Source organism: Rhipicephalus sanguineus, chromosome 1 (assembly GCF_013339695.2).
Source record: "Rhipicephalus sanguineus isolate Rsan-2018 chromosome 1, BIME_Rsan_1.4, whole genome shotgun sequence".
NCBI classification, from domain to species: Eukaryota; Metazoa; Arthropoda; class Arachnida; order Ixodida; family Ixodidae; genus Rhipicephalus; species Rhipicephalus sanguineus.
In genome coordinates this window covers 211,996,983-212,016,929 of record NC_051176.1, presented here as the reverse complement: position 1 = coordinate 212,016,929, position 19,947 = coordinate 211,996,983, and the positions used below count along the sequence as shown (strand labels likewise).

The 19,947-nt window shown below is 41.6% G+C and overlaps 1 protein-coding gene across 2 annotated transcripts in view; it reads left to right on the top strand.

Moving 5' to 3' along the window:
* Positions 1-2,216: 2,216 nt before the first annotated feature.
* Positions 2,217-19,947, top strand: part of LOC119406835 (RAB11-binding protein RELCH homolog) — a 133,893-nt gene continuing 116,162 nt past the window's right edge. For both annotated transcript variants that reach the window (XM_037673593.2, XM_049419196.1), the window contains exons 1-5: positions 2,217-2,523; positions 3,314-3,403; positions 6,200-6,271; positions 7,730-7,896; positions 11,935-12,135. In XM_037673593.2, the coding sequence (XP_037529521.1) occupies positions 2,229-2,523; positions 3,314-3,403; positions 6,200-6,271; positions 7,730-7,896; positions 11,935-12,135 (825 nt within the window). In that variant the 5' untranslated portion in view covers positions 2,217-2,228. The remainder of the gene's footprint in view (positions 2,524-3,313; positions 3,404-6,199; positions 6,272-7,729; positions 7,897-11,934; positions 12,136-19,947) is intronic.

Sequence of the window (19,947 nt, the reverse complement as noted above, 5' to 3'; positions counted from 1 at the left end):
CACATCCATTGAGGCGATTGCGGCAAGCTTCGATGGCTTCGATGGCCGTTGTTGCTGCTGTGGGTCCCGCTACTTTCGCTCTGATGCTACTAGTGTCGGCGGCCGCGCAGTAAATGCGGGCAACGTTGGGCACGGTAGCAGTGACGTATGAAAGTCGTATTTCAGGCGGGTGATTTGAAGTGCGCTAACGCGGTGTGGACCACTAAAACGTGATTTTATTTCAAAATAAGCACTTCCTTGGCATAAAAGTAGCACTACGAGGTTTCTGGACCGTTATTTCAACAATCAACGTTGACTTAAAGGGACCGACAACTGCCCAGAATATGAAATGAGTTGACTCCTCTGATGTAAAGATTGTTCGTTGTACTGACTCAAACCAACCCTGTTTTTTTCGTGAGAGATGGATTTATATTTTTATTTCTCAATTGAAAGTCGCGAGAAATGACCTGTGGCGCCTCTGGCAGCAAAAACATGAATGATCCGATGAAGACGGCCACGTGACCGTTGATTGCTATACGGGGTCGACGATTTGTTTGTTAGTATTGAAATATTGTTCGTTTCTTTACATTAAGAAGTATTACTCCATAAAAATGTACATATAGGCCTGCATTAGCAGTATGCATTAAAGTGGCGCTGCCTTCGCGTGATCCCATGCTCGTCAGCACGTCTTGAGCAGCTTTTCAGCGTGCTCATGCAACCGCGTAGGCAGTTTTCAGATCGCTAAAATTTTGGAGCGACATAAATTTGCTACGTACACTTCGTCTCAGAAATGACGCGCGCTGCTACTCGGTGCGGTCGTGCATATGCACAGTTACGTTTTCGATTACTTGGCCTGGCTCGTGTATCGAGAGACTAACGACGCCGGGACAAGCCATCCATGGCACAGGCGCAGGCAACCTTGGGCGCAGGCGCACACAACGCTGTACAAATACCGGGAAGGTGTATAAAGCCACACATCTCATTGTAACAGCTTGCTATTTTCAAAAATGGTTGGAAAGCTCAAAATAGAGGTGGTTAAGCATAGTTACAGTAACTCTTGCGAAATCAGAACAATGACAGCTTTCACAAGGGCTAGCGGCATCGCTATCAATTCTCAGCGTTGCTGGAGCAAGCCTCCATGCGTGTTTGGAGCCTTTCAGATAGAAAAATACTGCTTATAAAATAACTACGTGCTTTTCGGATAAACCACTGCAGCTACAAACGCTACGAAGGGTGAGCTTCCTGTCGCGCCGTAAAAAACTGGGTCGAGAAAAATCTGTTGTCGGTCCCTTTAATTTTCGATAAATTTTTCATGATAGCTTCTTAGTTTTCTTTTTCTCTATATAGAAAGAACTTACCAATCAAAATACCGGATAATTTCCTCTTTTTCTGGTTTTTCAGAGAGGTGATTTTAGCTTCCAGTCATCACGTGTTTTTGTAGATTTGCGGAATAACTTGACCGATAAATGCCATCGAAACAATCCCCTGCAATATTGCCACACTTATTCCTCAGCGCAATTGAGGATATTGGTGAGTGGAAATATTTTTCTTTATATCATATAGCTCTTGAAAAGTAGGCGCACATTCAAGGACAACAGCTGTACTCGAGAATTTCGACAGCCAAAGCAAGGACATGCAAATTAGAAAAAAAAAAATGGTTGGTGCATGCGGTGAAGTAAGCTTTACAGGAACACACCGCCACAAGAGGCGCAGGTGCAGGTGGTGTTCTACTGCTGGAATGAAATCCCCACAACTTTCCTCAGCACACCTTGAGAAGCGATAATCTGTGCCACTTGCTTCGGCCGTTTCATCCCTGCCTTTCATTGATCCTTCTCCCCCATCCCTGGGTTCAGTGCTTGTTCGGGGCTGTTAAACGTGGCGCGTTTTGTTGTAACTGTGGGAAAAGAAGTTGAAAAGGACGAAGTACAGTTAGCGTAAGCCAGCGCGTTAAGACACTTGGCGTGTCAAATTTGGGAACGACACAGCGCCATCCGTCTGTATGAAGATACTTTTCTTTCTTTACTAAACAGCGAGTAAGCGAGTGAGTAAACCGGAGTAATTTTCTGTGGTGCTACTCACATGTTGTGTAAACAGAACACGGAGGAAGGAAAGTTCTTGCCTTCCTCCGTGTGTAAACACAAGCTCGAGCTCTACATCGTGCTCACTAGTCACTATCATTATCATTTGGCAGGAATGGTAGGATTATTCAGCCGTCGTCCGTCGATATAATCGACACCCAACTACGTGGTATGGCAGCTGGGTTGGCATCCGAAACGATGGAAGATGATATTTCGAAGTGCACATCATCCCTCGAAACTTCGATTGTGCTTCCTCTACCAACTGAATTAGAAAGTGTGCACGACGTGACTATAGACAAAATCGCCGCGAAGCTTCTGAAAGATAATTTCATTTTGACTGCTTTGGAATTGCATGCCGAACTCTTGGAAAGCGGCAGGGAACTACCCAGGCTACGAGACTATTTTTCCAACCCAGGCAACTTCGAAAAGCATAGTCATTCTGCTTTTGATGCGTCACCGGTCTTGCGTGCGTATTACAGAAGCCGTTTATTTTGCTTCTTGTCTGCTGTCTGCATTCGAGCCGAGCGATGGGTTATAGTTATGGCGCTCGGCACAACAGCTGTCGGCGAAGTGCCGCTAAGCTTCTGCATGCAGTGCTTAGTAATAGATAGAAAATGCGCGTCTATTTCACTTCTGGATGACGTAGATGTGTATGTCTCATGCTGCTGATCAGCTGTTTCACTTTCGCGAAATTCTGATGTGACATGAATGAGAGCTCTACACACGAGAACACACACACACCCACACAGTTACGAAAAAAAATATTTCACTGGATTGATGTGGAGGAGCCATCAGCAGAAAATGCTGCTCAGTGTTCGTTTTAGGTTGCTGTGAACTTTCGTAACACTTCATTTGCGTGTTTAACTATTAAGATTAGTGGTGTAACCTAGACATTTGCCATAGTAGACAGCGCAAAAAACAAGATCATACAGGAACACATGCTCGGGGCGTGTGGTCGTGTTTTCGGCACTGTCTACTATTGATACTAAAGATGCACCAGCCAGCCGAACAGCGAATACTAGAAATTTAAGTAAGTTTTTAGCTTTTATCTCTCATCGATATTGGTTCTTCGCTTCCTCCACCCACCATAGTGAAGAAAAGGGGAAGATTAACTGTTCATAAAGTGATTGCTGCAATTAAACATGTGATTTCATAGGAAAAACATAGTTATACTGCCTCTTATACCGCTTTGTTTGCTGTCATTACTTTTGTGCTCGTTTTTGTTTAAGTAATGAGATACAATAATTTTTCCACAGCAAGAACATCAAGTGTCCAGACATTTGATTCATTGGATTTCACAAGGTATTCAGATGACGGAGAGAAACAACTAGATGAAAGAGTTGCTGGTAGGTTGATATTTATTACACTGTTTAGGATATTTTATTCAAAGTTTAAATGCATTTCAAAATTGTTTGGGCATCATCATGGTGGCTATACTTCTATTCGAATGAAATTTTACTTACAGGTGAGCTACTGTAATGATGTATAATTATACATATAATTGCAGGGTATATGTGCAGATAACTTCTTTTTTTAAGGAAAAGGACTTTTTCATCTTTATTGCATGTTCTCTCACGGTGGGGTGACGGACTGTCTGACTCACGACGTCAGTCAAGAGAGCATGCTCATTGGTGCAAGCTTGTGTGCATCCACTTTTGAGATGGTTGTACCCTAAAGTTGTAACCGACTATAGGTGTCCTCATTTGAATTAGCCTCTCTATGTAGACTGCAACGACTTGTTGTACCTATATTCGAAATTTTAGCCGTATTACTTCCTACACAAGGTGAAAAAATAGCATAGAATGATGGAAAATAAACCTGAAAATTTTCGCATGGAACGCTAAAACAAAAACAATAAAGTATGCATGGTATACTATCAGGGGCGGCGCTAGGATTTTTTTACTGGGGGGGCACCCATGACAAATGAGTTCCTTCAGGGGGGCGGGGAACTTAGGTGTTATGTTTTGACTACGTTTGCAGGGCAGCCCCTGCGTACTATTCAAGAAGGGTGTCTTTTTGCGATGTTGAACATCATTAATTAGTTGGCCTATTTCACTTGTACTAATAAGCATCTTAAAGTATTAGCATTGCCTTGCATAAATATTTCATCAGTTTAAGTTGATTTTATGCTCCTCTTCAGTGTACCTTTAATATCAAGAGTTAGATTGTTTTGGCCTGGGCTTTTTATTTTTACCACAGTACAAAGACATTGTAGACAAGTTGCTGGTACAGTTGTTCATTAAGTATTATACCTCAATGATGAAAACTGCTATGTTGAAAAAATAGACATCTGGGATCTATTTCATGTGTTAAATTAGCTAGCTAGGTTGCGCTTTCAAGCCCTTGCTTTGCTTTTTGGATCAACAAGTTCGAAAACCTACACTGTAGCTTTCCTGCGTTACAAAAATTCATGCACAATGGCACTGGGTACCATCCTTACGCAGTGTAGCGTTTCGTGTGTTTGGACATGGCTGGATTAGTGGAGAGATGCAATGCGCGCTCTCATTCACATCAGTTGTGTTTACCCTCTGGTCAGGCCATGGCCAAACACTCCAAATGCTAAACTGCACGTCACAATTGTAGCAAGGATGGGACCCAGCGCCATTATGCAGGAATTTTTGTAGAGCAGAAAAGCAACCTTCGAAGGTTTTGGAACTCGTCTATTACATGGTGTTTTATTATGAGTATGTGGATACTTCTTTGGGGAATTGACAAATTCTTGCAGAGCCATTGCATTTTCAGCAGTTTCTGTCAGCTTAGCTTCATCTACTTATGTAAACATGTCTTAAATACTTCTCTCATGTTACATAGTTTGTGCGTTTTCAGAGAAAACCTAACCATTTTTCTTTTTTTTTGAAACAGGTACTTCAAAAAGCAAGTGACTCTTCTGGCTACTTAATTAGTATTACTCAACAGTGTGCATATGCATTGAATAGACAGTGTGTCTAATATTGGTATATTTCCATTTGCTATTATGTGTGCCAGGAATGCTTTTTTAACCTGTTGTCATTTTTGTTACTGCTTTCAAATTTAGTAATTTTTAATGGCTTATTTGATGTATATCACTAAATGTTCATTGTGGGACAATCCTTTTTCCAAGTTGGATGGTATGTGTAGCCTAAAAATTGTTAAACTAACAGAAAGCAGTAGCAGATAAAGATGGCAGTACCATAACACTAGGAGTTTTGATTGTGTGTTTGTTTTGACATCATGGAGGGGGAAGAAAAATGCATGACAGTTGGCAACTAGCCTTGTCAAGGCACACTTCTCTGATGCTGCCCATATCTCTTGTGTATCTCTGGGGCCCAGTTCAATTTCCTGTTGACTGTTGAAAAAAGGGCTTGTACATGATCAACATTTAGCAGCACATTTTGGTTGATGGTTTCTGTACGATAATGTTCGCCAATGTGCACTCTTCAGCTGGTACGGTATTACCGTACTTTCCTTGCGGTAAGCTGGCACTGCTAGCTAAAATGCTCTATTATCAAGACGAAGGGTAACTGTTAGCTATGAGTGTTTTGTGACTGTTAAGGTAATTGTATAGGGAATCGTGTGCAGTCCACAATGCAACTTTACTTGCCACCTATTGCACGCATGCCCACAAGGAACTGAAATTCGCATGCCCAACCAATGCAGCAGCGAAGTGCTGGCTTAACGCACACGATAGTTGCCTTGTGGACAGCAGACACTGTTGTGGCACCTCGGTTCTGTCACTTCCGTCACTTTGCCCTAAATGACGTCATACACACAATGTTGCCAATAATTGTGGGAAGCCAGATGGGAGAGTTGGGGCAATCAATAAAATTCATTTGTATAGAATCTATGCATCTCTTCAGCCTCTAATTTGGCATAATGACAGAAACGTGCAAAGGAACGTGCCCGGCGTATTTTATTGAGATCCATTGACCTCGGAAAAATCGCCAGGGTTGGCTCTTAACAGAAAGCTTGTGGCATACCTTGTAAAATACCCTGTCAACAGTTTGAGGTGGCATGGCCATTGAAAATTCAACCCCATGTATTTTGTGCGAAAAGATTTGCAGACATAAAAGCAACGCTCGATCAGGTCTCTTGTTTTTCTTTTTTTTGTATGCCATTGTCATGCACTAGAAAAGTATTATTTAAATGCTACTTTTGCTTGTCAGTTTTAGAATTCGAGCTTAGGAAGGCTCGGGAAACCATCAAGAACCTGCGAGCAAACCTAACTGTTGTTACAGGTGTGTATACACATTTTCTTCCATTATAATGTTGACTTTGGAAATTGTGGAGTGCATAATATTATTATTCCCGTTAAGCAAATGTGCCTCTCTGAGGTCATCCTCTTTGTTGTCTAAAGGCTATTTGCCAGATTAGGACTATATTAGCAGTCACAGGCATTGTGCCTGTAATCTCTAGTATTAAAAGGAGGCTAAAGGGAAACACTAAATTGCTTTACACTGATACCTCGAAAACTCTATTATGGCTAATTTCACCTGTATAGGTTTATTATTAGAAGGAAGAATGAAACTCCAAGTTTAATTTTTGAATTCTGTGCTGAAACTTCAGCATCTGAGCAACTGTGTATTGTCACGGTTTTCAGTATTTTTCTTAAAGGGGTGGTGCCATCAAATTTCGAGGCTATAACAAGCCTGTTGTGGGTTTCCTCTGTATGCAAGGATATTCCACACGAAGGGTCGGACACAGCAGACGTTTAGAATACATTTTAATTCACTTCCAAAGTGTACCTAAATGCCCATTCTCCCGATCGAAACCCATCGCTAGCGCACCAACACTGACGTAGATCTGTAGGATGGGCAACGAAAGTTGTAGTGACGTCACACCAAATCTGCTGTAGTAACGTGAGTAACCTCTGGGCCTCCGCCACTTCCGCAACGTACGTACCGGCTGTAGTGAACTAGAATATATTCTAATTCACTATAGTACCGGCAAAGCATCGGTTGCTACATCACTCGCCGAGTTTCGATCGCTTCCTGGCTATGCGCGTCACAGCCTTGTGTGGTCACGTGACCACGCCTCCTACACTTCTACGTCACTGCCGCACTTGGGCGCCTAGAAACCGAAACCGAAAGTTGTCCAAATCAAAAGGCGATATTAAGTTATTTAGCGAGAATACATGAATCTTGGTGTGTGCATCATGCTTCCTGGAGCTATAGGAAACGCTTACAGCAAAGAACGCGCAAGCCACAAATTTGGTGGCACCACCCCTTTAATTTGGCCACATTGGCTCAATAAACAATCCTGAAACTAGCTATGTTAAACCTCTGGTTCCCATAGCACACAAAGTAATGTTTTGACTGATAAACAACTGTGTAGGCCCCAGCAGCCACTGTCAAAATCTGTGGTGTGGTGAATTGGTGCAGAAACATGAAGGCGGCAGTCTTGAGTGCATTTTCTTTTTGCGTATTTTCTCGCTTGCCAAGCATCTTCCTGGGGCAGAAATGGTGCCTTTGGTGTTGTGAAAGGTCAATTTACTAATAGGAGGAAAATTGTTTTTCTCTTTAGTGTCCCTTTAACAACTTTGAGCCAATTATAAAAAAATGTCTTCACATATGTTTAGTAGGGATGTTCCATGTGAGAGCTTAAGCTTCTCAAAAAAAAAAGCTAAAGCCATTTGTTTTACGTGTTTTACGTTGGTGTATTTATTTTTTATTGTTTTTTGCTATTGTACTATGCAGAGTCTGATCCAAATACTCCAGACAATGGCAGTGAGCACATGACTGTTTCAGAAGAGCCTTTGCGCCCGCATGAGCGTCGAGCTGTCAACTTCCTTCTGAACGAGTACTTGCTAAAGCACGATTACAAGCTGACATCGATAACTTTTTCTGATGAGAATGAAGTCCAGGTATTTATTTATCAAACATTTATATACCTGTCACAGCTTGTATTATCACTCATATATTTTAGTTTGTGAGGTAAACATGCATGAAAGTGCAATTTATTGAATCTGCTTGAGGAGAACAGTGCAAGAATGGCATACTTTTTTAGAAACATACAGGCCATGTGTTGTATGACATAGAGGCGACCTCTTAATGCATAACAAAGTTCCCTTGCTCAGCAGAGTTTTAATATCTTTTGATTGCTCCTCGCAAAAAGACTAACTTAATCATTGGATTAGATTTAATGAAAACCACGTTACTTTTACAATAGTGTGTGGCCAATACTAGCCAACACTAGTCATCATTTAGCCACCACTGAGCCTACAAACATTGGCCATATTGCTAATGTGCGAGTAAATACAGTAGTGCATGAGGGATTCCAGGACGGAGTATGAATGAGGGCCACTGGTTAAATACAATATTTTATTGTGTTGTACTGGGCAAGCATGTATAAGTTGATATTAAATGTAGAGCGAACAAAACTGGACACAGAAAAGAAGACACAGGACACATGACGTCCTGTGTCTTCTTTGTGTCCAATTTTCTTTGCGCTTTGTTTTAATAAAGGATATATTTTCTTCCATGGCATAGAATGAATGATTATGCTGTATGCTGCCTGGCTTGCTTGCTGTGTTGATAAGCTGTTTTGAGTACAAGATCATGAGTTTCATTCCTTGCAGTGTTGGGTGCGAAATTTGATGGGAATGGAGTGCGAAAAATTCTGGTGAACTTTGCTTAATATGTAGATATTGCTGAATCTCAAGCAACAAAAATTGTGCAGCCTTCTATTGCAATTTCTCTTGTAGTGAAAGACCAACAGATCATTACATTTTTAAAAGTGAGACACGCTGAGTCAAATGTCAGGGAACTGCTGATGCTGATTGTCTTCCTCGATATGCGGGGCACTGTCGATTTTGAGTTTTTCCCAGGTGGAGAGATGTTTAAAGGAACACTAAAGGCAAATAAAAAGTTACGTCAGAGTGAAAGGTTAGTGTTTGAGAACGTTTAAAACGTCAATATTATCTGTAGCAGTGCTCTAGTAATCGAGTAATTAAGGTAAATGTAGGACACTAACATGTGCTACCTGTGGGACATTTTGGAGCAAGCCCGATGACGTCAGTAGTCCTGAGTACAAATTATCACTAGTATTCAAGCTACTTATGATTAAAAAAAAAGAACATTCCAAGCATTGCAAAACGTAATAAAATGCTGCTTGTGCGTTGCTGTTTCATTCATGGAAAAAAAAGCTTGAGGTTACAGTGGAGAACGTCGTGGGTTGTGCAAAAGTTCTGTTTTCACGGGGCAGCGCTCCGCTTGCGTGGTCGCATCTCAGTGGTAGTTTCATTATCGTGTACTGCTGTGTGTGCCTTGCACGCTCATGAAAGTCGCCGTAACGGAAAGTTCGACAGAATGCTTTGTTCATGTGATGTTGTGTAATGTGCTCTTCAGAGCAGAAACCACAGCATCGGCTGTCGGCCATTAAAGGCGGGCGACGTTGGGCAAAGCAAATGCTACATCAGGAGGCCTTTTCAGGCACGCAATTTGAAGTGCGCTAACGCTGTGCGGACCACTAAAACCTGATTTTCATTAAAAATAAGCATTTCCTTGGCACGAAACAGGCCCTACAAGGTTTCTGGAACGCTATTTCAACAATCAACTTCGACTTAACATTTGCCTTTAGTATCCCTTTAGGATTTTTACCGAGGGGTTTTAAGGTGTCTGTGTGAGGACGTCTGAAGGAAGTGACCAGATCTGTGATAGAGTGGCAAGTCTTGCCAACAAGAATCGACCATGCTGACAAGTCGCTTTCAGCTTGTAGAACTTCTGAATTGATTCCTGGTCGTGTACCTAACTGCAGCATGAATTAAAAGTGCTCAGCATGGACAGTGTGGGTCTGCAAGTTGCACAATGACAAAGAGCCACTGCCATGTGGGGACTTCCTGCTCCCAGACTATAGAAATGCGGATTTAGTGTGAGATAGCTTGGTTAAATCTAAAATTAAATGCAAACTTTTTCTCTGAAATATTTAATTGTGTAAATTAATGGGGTAAAATGGGATGGGGTCACATTCATTCTGACCACCTACGGACCTCTAAGCGGCCCTTGGTTGAACTCCTGGGGTCCACGGAACCCAGTTTAAGATCACGAATATAAAGTATAACCATGCCATGTGTTTTTGCTGTCATTTGTTAATGTTGATGAAAACTGACTTTTTATTCGTTTCTGTGCATTCCACAAAATGTTCTGACCCGGTGGAGTGCCTTTTTGGTTGTAGGCATTACTGCAACTGTGTTTAGTGCACAGTAAGCTGAAATGCTATAAATATTTTGTAATTGCTTTTATCACATTTAACCTGGCTTCCAAAGACTATCTTTGTTTTGTTAATTATTCTGAAGATACTGTCTGTGAGCCTATATGTTAATTTGGGCTTACAGACAGTATCTGTATTGTTTGCCTTTGCCACTGCAATAAGTGTCACCACTCACATGTTCTTTATGATGGGTTTGTGCAAGTATTCTTAAAAGTTAGTTTCTTTATGACCAGGCACGAAAGCATTTGAAACAAGGTAGTGGTGTCTATCATGACGTTTTTCAGCAGCAGATAGTGTCAAAATTTGTGATGTCGCAGCTAGGTTGCTAGTACAAGGACTTCAATGTGTCTGTCGTCACCACTGGTGCTTAGTTCTTTTATTGTGACTGCTAGTTTTGCACCATAACCACCAAATTTCTGTGATCAGTTAGTCTTGACTGCAATTTTAGCACATTATGATATGTCTTGCGAAAGAAGTAAATGCACCATTGGCCGAAGGCGATATCTTTAAAACTGTGCTATACATAATTACAGATTTCACTGCCAATCTGAATCACTGCTGCACAACCTCTTAGCACCCCATTTGTATCACCTACGAACTGCAGTGCTACAACTGATTAAAATACTGGTGCTTGCATATATATGTCGCTGTGTACTTTAGCTTTAGGCCTCTGCAAGCTGATACATTCGTCCAACAAAGGGTGGTGTGGGTTATCAGTGGTGCAATCAAACTTGAAGTAACCAGTGCATTAGATGTATGACAACATGATTACATCAGTGGTTGCGTCACTCACACTTTTGTAGGAGACTTCAGCTTATATGGGAGCATGCTATGGGCATTTGCTTCATGTATGCAGTAAGTTGAAGATTTTTTCAGTGGGGCGCCATAAAGTGTACTGTTGTAAATCTCATCAGCCATGGAATTGACAAATACTCTTCTGTATGCTGTACTTGATGGCATTCGTAAGCTACAAGTCCAGTGCATTTTTTAATTTAACAGTACTTTTTTAGCCTTAATTTCAGTCACAAAAGATGGAATATCATGGCTTTTGATGCTACCTCTAATGTGAACCACGAACACCATTTTGTGAACTAGGGAAGAAAAACTGAAGCACAGGAGAGAGAGAGAGAGACACTATTAGAAAAGCAGAGATTTTTGCCGGCGCGTATATATAACCGCTGGCAGGCTACTCTGTATAGGGATGGGGAATGGAATTAAAGGAATCCTGAGGAGAGGGAAAAGATAATAAAAATGAAAGAATATTACCCCCTTTGCAATGCAGTGCTGTTATGTAGTGGTAGAGCACTTGTGCCACAATCACATTTCTTGATTCGACAATGAGAATTTTTCGCTTTTATCTAAATTGCTGGAGCGTTTTAATGTAATTTGTAGAACCAACACTGTTCTGGACTGATAAATTCATAGCACATTAGCAACACAAAGTAGTCTCTAGCACCCTTGCTGTCACTTGGAAAAGACAGCAGTTCTTTGTGCTTCCAATGGAGCTCCTGCTGGGGTATGGGCATGCCAGGGTATGGGCATGAGCTCCTAAGTTAGTAATAACAAGCTGCCCTTGGACATTGATAGGATTCATTGTCTTATCTTAGGACTATTAGTGTAAAGTTGCTGCCTTATAGCAACTTCATTTTACGTCGAAGTTTACCTGCTTCTATATATGTTGCCATTCTTTCAGGACTTTGAAGACTGGGATGATGTAGGTCTGAATATTCCCAAGCCACCTGATCTGGTGCACCTGTACCGCAGTTACAACAAGCACTCCCGACTTTGCTGTGACGTTGTAGAGCGTCAGGTGCAGACCGATTTTGAAGATTCAAGTTTGCAAAAAGACCTCACAAGCAACTTGGAGGCTCTTGTAGCAGAAAAGGCTGCCTTGGTTAGTCACCGTCATCTTTTATCAAGCATGAATGACATAAACTGCTCATTAAGGGGAGATGCTACTTGAAAAATGCAAGCTTTTTTGAAAATTACGTATTTTTTTGTTTTTACTTGTTTTGTCAAGTTCAGTTTCTCTACTTTCATGTAATAAAAAATCACGATTGTATTTAAACTGGAATAGGTTGAAATCACTTTTAAAGAGCACAAGGCGGCTATTAAAAACTAAAAAGAGCTAATTGTCTAGAGTCTCCTGGAAAACACCACCTGGCTGCTTGCCATTGCATTTCACATGAGGAGTTCACCAAAGCCACATGTTCAAAATAACCATGATTTGCAAGCTCTCATGATGGAAGAAATAATTTTAAAAAGCATATCTTTGCCACATAGATGAGCTTTCATTTCTACCTTTAAAATGCATTTTTCTCAAAATGTAATTTTGGGCAACTTCTTGAGTTTGGACATCACGTTTTTGGTACTTCTGATGGCCAGATCGGAACGAAATTTTCCCCACAGATTCCTTAACATGTGAAGAGGGCAATTATCTCCTGGGTGATTCCACGAGAGATCGAACATGCCTGTCCGGTCGATGTTTTTGTTTTGTCTGGGTTTTTTTATATGTTATGTGGGCACATTCAAAGTGCACAGAACCGAAAATTTTATTTCCAGGAAACGCTCCCAGCGCGGCAAAAAAATATTTGAAGGTGGAGGCGCGGGCCTCCTGTTTTTGCTCGCTGCAATGTTTTGGGATTTCACGGCCAAATTTAACGTGAACTATAAACGATGCATGGAAAAATTCTTTTGCTGGTTTTAATACGCATTGCTGTGAATTACATTCATGCTTCTTTATGTCATCCTCAAAAGGAAGAAAATGTGAAAAAATGGCAAACACTGCCGAAATCGAAAAAGTGTGCTAAGTTTACAGAAACTTCAAAACAGTGTTAAACATAGACAAGAACCTTTACAACATTTATACGGAAGATCATTTTTCTACAGGCAGCGTAAAAAGAGACAAAAATAGTTAAAGAAGAGAGCTTTTTCAAAAATGTTCATTTTCAAAAAATAAAATAAACAAAACTCCGGTCTCAATTTTGACGACAAATTTTTATCGAAGAGCCCTTATGTCAGTAAACACATGGTTTAAATATCATATGGCCTCATTTGCTTTGTTCACGAGATATAATGGGCCAAAGTGACCCTTGCTGTGTGTGCTCACTTCAGTGTGACTGATGGTTGTTATCAGCTTGCATTGTGTGTAAATCTCAGTTTTAATTATTTCCCTGCGGTAAAACCTTGCTCTGGTGGCTTTTCGTCAAGAAAAATGTGTTCTCAGATTTTATTTGTGTCTAGCGTGTGCGAAAGTGGGCTGCTGCCGCCCTCTAAAGGGCTAACGTGTACACATTTTGCAGCCTACAACCTCGCCTACAAGCATCAGAGGAAAGATGAGCGCGCCTGTTCAAGATATCAATCGCTTCCTCTTCTTGAAGAAATGCCTGGTCTACCTCATCGCGGTTAGATGTAGACAGGTTTTTCTTGAGGCGCGTAAAGCAATGCTAGCAGACCTCACAGGTGTCGCGAAGATCCTCAGCCTATGACAGTAGCTTCTGGAGATAGACAACAACAAAAAGAGCAAGGGAAAAAATTTGCGCAACGAAAATGTTTTTCTCAGAAATCTTCTTTTTGTGAACGCGTAAATAATTGACATAGAATACCCGGACGTAGCCATGGGCCACGCGCATCGCGTCTAGTGAACATCTAGACCAAGTCAAAACATTTATACTGAGCGGCGCCACACACATTATCTCACTTCAGCGCAGCTGTCATGAATGAGTTTCCAGAACTGCTCACAGTTTCACATTTTATGACCAAGGGTGTCTAAGCGCTTTGGGCTGTGATAATTAATTTGTAGGCCACACTTGTTGTCGAAACTAAGGATAATGTCCGTCTGGCGCTACCAATGACCTCTGCTGTTCTCGACGTGGGAAAGCACTTTAGTAAAGTGCCGACAAAACATCGTCAATTGGGCAGCTTCGGCCACTTATGGCTTAATCATGCTGCACCGCACGTTTTCTGGCTGCTGAAACGCTGAGGTAAAGGTCGAGATGATACAGGAAGACGTTATCTGCGACGCCGAAAACATGTGATAGTGGGAAGTGAAATAAACGGCTTGGAAATGATTGAGCTAACTTTTTATAAATGTTGTTTAGGCACAGTGTGCGTCGAATGAATGGGCAAAATGGTTAGAGCCTACAGTGCATGTAATGGAAGGCAAGAAAGCAGGCAGTGAGAAAGCAAGTGCATAACAGCGCTCCTGCTGATTATGGCATTTAGTTACAGATTAAGCTGGCCTTCGCTGCATACAGATGGTATGCTTGGTGTGCAAGGAGAGTTTTGACAAAGTCACCTAAACCATGTGCTCGCAGTGTCTCGCGTGCTTCTGATTAGCGAATAATGGCGGGGTAAGTTGAGGTTGTAAGCTGCAGACAGCATTAGTCCTTTAGAGAGCGGCAGCAGCCCACCCCCGCATACGCTATACGCAAATAAAGTCTGAGAACACATTTTTCTTGACGAAAAGCAACCAGAGCAATGTTTTACCGCAGGGAAATAATTAAAACTGTAGATTTACGTGCAATGCAAGCTTATGACAACCATCAATCGCACTTAATAGTATACGTTGTTGGGCTAGTTGGTTCATAATCTTCAAAATCGGCTAGCGCGAAAATCACGCCTGTCCTGTAGCGCCTGTCCTGTACATCAGTGTTCCTTCTCAGTCCTTGTCGATTTTCGCGCTAGCCAATTTTGAAGATCAATCGCACTGAAGTGAGCACACACAGCAAGGGTCATTTTGGTCCGTTATATCTCGTGAACAAAGCAAATGAGGACATATGATATTAAAACCGTGCGTTAAATGACATAAGGGCTCTTCGATAAAAAATTGTCATCAAAATTGAGACCTGAGTTTTTTTTATTTTATTTTTTGAAAATGAACTTTTTGAAAAACTCTCTTATTTAACTATTTTTTTCTTTTTTTGCGCTGCCCGTAGGACAATGATCTTCCGTATAATTGTTGTAAAGGTTCTTTTCTATATATGACACTGTTTTGAAGCTTCTGTTTGAAATAAGAAAGGCGCCTCAAGCTTAGCACACTTTTTTGATTTCGGCCATGTTTGCCATTTTTTCACATTTTCTTCCTTTTGAGGACGGCATAAAAAAGCATGGATGTAATTCACAGTAATGCGTAATAAAACCAGCATCAGAATTTTTCAACGCATCGTTTATAGTTCGCGTTAAATTCGGCCGTGAAATCCGAAAACATTGCAGTGAGCAAAAGCAGGAGGCCTGCGCCGGCACCTTCAAACATTTTTTTTTGGCGCGCTGGGAGCGTTTCCTGGAATTAAAATTTTTGGTTCCGTGCACTTTGAATGTGCCCACATAACATATAAAAAAACCCAGACAAAACAAAAATATCGACCGGACAGGCATTTCAAAACTTCATATCACTTATATAATTATTACGAACTTAAAGGTAAGCAGTTAGTATTGGCTCAGCACTTTAAGACTTCTCATATTATAATCTTTCTTGTTCATATGTCTTATGCACACTTTCTACTTAGTTATTTGCATTCTACAGTTAATGTGGAGAAATATGAGCCATTAATGGCTCTTAACCATAGAAGTTTAGTGACAGAAAAAGTGTGCACAAAAAGAGCTATATTTTACACATTGTCATGGTACAAAATGAAAACTATGCAACTTACTGTAAGACTGATTACATATTTAATATCAGCATAAAAAGCTATGTAAACAGCTAAAATTTCATTGCCCTAGGCTACAGATTAAAGAAACTTTTTTTTCGAGTAGCATCTCCCTTTAACACGAGGAGTGTCTGGCGCTAACACTCACTTTACATTTTTTTTTATGTTGCTTTAAAGCGTTAAACCAGGGTTGTGAATCTTCCGATGTATCTTTTGGCAGAATTAATCAGTAGTGCACTAGTCTATTTTATTTATGGCTGTAGTGCAAAGTTGCATTTGGCTCAAAGTTGCATGCCTGTTTTAATCATGGTGTAACAACCAGCACAAGGGAGAGAATTTCTGGTGTGACTTGTTGTTATCTTCTTCTTTTTTCTTTTTATGTCAGAACATCATTACACTGCCTGTGTGCAATCTAAATTTTTTTCTTTGTTATATGTAGGTGCCATTTTAGTACATCTGCACATGTACTGTGCATATTTCTTTTTAATCAGCATATGGTGCATTGTTTTCAAATTTTATGTGCGACCTAGTTTTATGTATTGTTTTTGGCCATGCATGACAGCACAAAAACGGAAGTTTACTACATCGCAGAATATGCATTGTATTGTTTTGTTACCTACTTGAGATTACCCAATACAAGATTTCTAATACAGTTAAATCTGCCTATCACGAACCTCCATACCACGAACTCCTCAATATTACAAAGTTTTTCTAGTCCCCACCATTACTCCATAGAAAAACATGCATTTGCGACCTCTATGTAACAAAGTGGCAGCGTGATCATGGTGGTAGAATAACACGGGTGGCCCATCGTGTGCCGCGAGCGCGTCGCCGTACTGCTCGAGTTGCTCGCGGCCGCCGCTAGGTTTGCGACGAGTTTTGGGGCCGAAAGACGCGCACCGCAAGCTCTGGCTGTGCTGTAAAAACCGGTTTCTCTAGCTAATTTTATGGCTTTAAAACATTCTTTGTGTTTTTACTAGCTTGTAGTGCTGTCTGCCAGCTTTGACCGTAAAAGTAAGAGCGCCAGGCTTTATGAAGCTTAAAGGACCCCTGACACCAAAATTGAAACCTCGAGATGTTTTTGTTGTTTGACTTTCCTGTATAAGGGGGCACATCTGACTGATTATTAGTGACGAACGTTGCCTTTAAGATATGTTAATTTGGTTTTAAAAGTAAGCGTGAGTGCTCATTTGAGTTGGCTGCACCTCGCGACATTCTGGTATGATGTAGATAGAGGCCCCGTGTGACGTTCCACGAGTAAAGCAAGTATTGTGGACGTTACGGAAGGTTTGCTGGGTGCACGTGCACAATACGACGACTGGCACCCGGGGAGGCCTATTGTTCCGCACCCCTCTCGCTTTGTTATCGGTAGTTTTCGTGAGGGGACACGCGCTTAACAGGTTTAACCCATACCGAGGCACCCACATACTTTCAATCTCTACCGCGTGCGGGGCCCCGATTTGAAAACCGCGCTTTCAGCGTCACCACAGCTTGAGTGCACGTGGTCTCTGACGCTTCCCCGCATGGGGCGCTAGTTTCTTGTGGTTTTTAGGCGGGCGTTTTGAAGTGACGCTAAAATGGTCACAATTAACTACGCTAGAATTAGTTATACGATGCGCTAGAGCATTTACGATTTAACTTAGGGATTACCAGACACAAAGCTACAAATTACAGTAAAAAAGTCACCAACAAAAATTTTGCTGTCAGGGGCCCTTTAAAATTTTCTGATCAGCGCGGGTAATCCTGATATGACTATCACAGGGTGCCGATTACGAAAGACGCGCATGTATTTTTTTTTCGAAAGCGTGAAAATTTCTGCCGGCGAGTGTACAGAATTAAAAAAAGGCATTTGGTTTTCACGTTATCGTTTGTAGAGCCGTGCTTGTGGACGTCGTTAATTTATGATCTTCTAGCTGCAACGAAACTTACCTGTTACGTGCGGTAACAAATACATGCTCAATGTTCAGCTCTCTATGAACAGAAGTCTGGAGTACATAAGGAGGCAAACAGTTTATTTGCAGTAAACTTGCAAACACATTTAGGCAATGAAAGAAATTGAATACTCTTTGACGGGTGCAGTGTAGAGATGAGTAATTTTACACAGCAATTACAATGCGCTCACTTTTATGCACACTCACTTGTACTAAATTACGGACAATGAAACACAAATAAACAGTAAACTCAAGCTATACTCAATTACACTCGGTTATATTACTCAAGTAAATTGCACTCAACTGTACATTTACTTGTACTGAAACACTGTACACTTAATTAAACTTAGTTTCAGTTGAAGCAGATGAAGGTAAAATCTCGTGTGGCCTTTGTTTCAAACTGCTATATTAAACCAGTTTTGAGAGCTTGCTCAGTCTTTTGGTCTTGTCCTCCGCTCTTCGATGTTTTTGTTTTGCATACTGGCGCATTCGCATTGACACGTAGTAGTGAAGCAAATTAGCCAGGATTGTTTCCTTGTGATGTCGTGATTTGGGCATGAAAATGAATATGTGTGCTTCTCAACCACATTGTCATTTGTCAAATCGTAGACGTCCCGTTTCTCAGAGTTTTTTTGAAACTCTGCCGCTGTGTACAGCAGCAAGGAAAATATTGACTTGGTTGGGTGCACCACGCCGCCACGAGTCTTGCAGTTAACAAGTTCAGCCTCTGGCAGCTCGCTTATTTTGCCTGACTCAGTGAGGCCGTTTTTGCATGCTGTGCAAGAAGTCATATTTTGGAGCTTGCGGCACATGAAGCCTGTCACATAATAAACAATGCACTCTGAGACCTCGAATACTGCATAAATGTGGTCAAACGCGATTTCGCACTCCACGTTGTTCGCAATGAGCCCATCCAGTTTCGTTTTCAAACGTTCAACTCAGCTTTCCGCGGGACCTTGCTGTCCGGATGCCGACGTAAAATCTGCCAATGATAGCATGGATGTGTTGTCTGAGTGTTCGATTCGACAAGTAATGAATTTTGGCGGTTTCACCAAACTGTATATGCGGAGCATGTTGTAGAGTTGAAGAAACATCGGCATTGAGGGGTGGTCATTTTGTCCCCCGACTTGACGTATAATACCGAAAAACTTCTCCAACACGTCTTGATTGAATTTTGCTGTAAGTACGTAGGAATACCTGCACTGATTCAGCAGGTACCGCATCAGTTGAATCGCAGAAAGAAGAAATACCCGAAGACCCTCGGCTGTTGACTCCGTCAAAAAGCAGTCAGCACTAATTTTGGACGATCTGACCTCTGATTCCCAAGAATTGAGCCAATGCAGCGCTGATGCCGAAATTCGCAGGTCCTTTGACCCGAGTCTGACGCTTTCAGTAGGGTGGCTGCGGTTCAGTGCATCAAACACATCATTCACACGCAATGTAAATTCAATTGTGCCTTTGACATTCTCGAGGCCTGACACTCCCCTTTTTGAATAAAATGCAAGGCCGCTAGCAACGCTTCTGCTGAGAAGTTGCGTAGCGAGCTTGACACGCATTTTTTCTGTATTCGAAGGGTTAATGTGCGAAAACGTCAACTTCGGGCAAGCTCTCAAATTACCCGGCTGCTTTGTATCAGCAACATACGATCTGTCATAGTGCTACCACTCAAAACGTTGCCCATTTATTTTCAATACCTTTTGCGTATGCAAGTGATTTCTAATACACTTAAGTGCGGGGCATCTGAAAATACATAAACACTACGCCTTTCGTGTAATGGCTGTACAAATTAGTTCTTTGTGTTCTCCAGGCGCCCACTTACTTCAAACTCTTTCCACATGGCCCTGTTCGTTGTGGCTCCGTCGCAGACGATCGCATCCAGAGAGACACCTGCTTCTTCTAGCAGCAGAACGACCTTAAGGACAAGCTGTGCTAGCACTTTACTCTTCGTAGGTTCCGTGCTTGCAAACACAGCGATAGTTTGGCGTAGCGCGCAACCACAAGGACAAAAGGAGAACACACACACAGTGCTCTCATGGATCATAACCAACTAGCCCAACAACGTGCACAGCGATAGGTTGAGCATGCTGGTTACCGAAAGAACGCATTTATCCCTCCAGTTACCCTTCT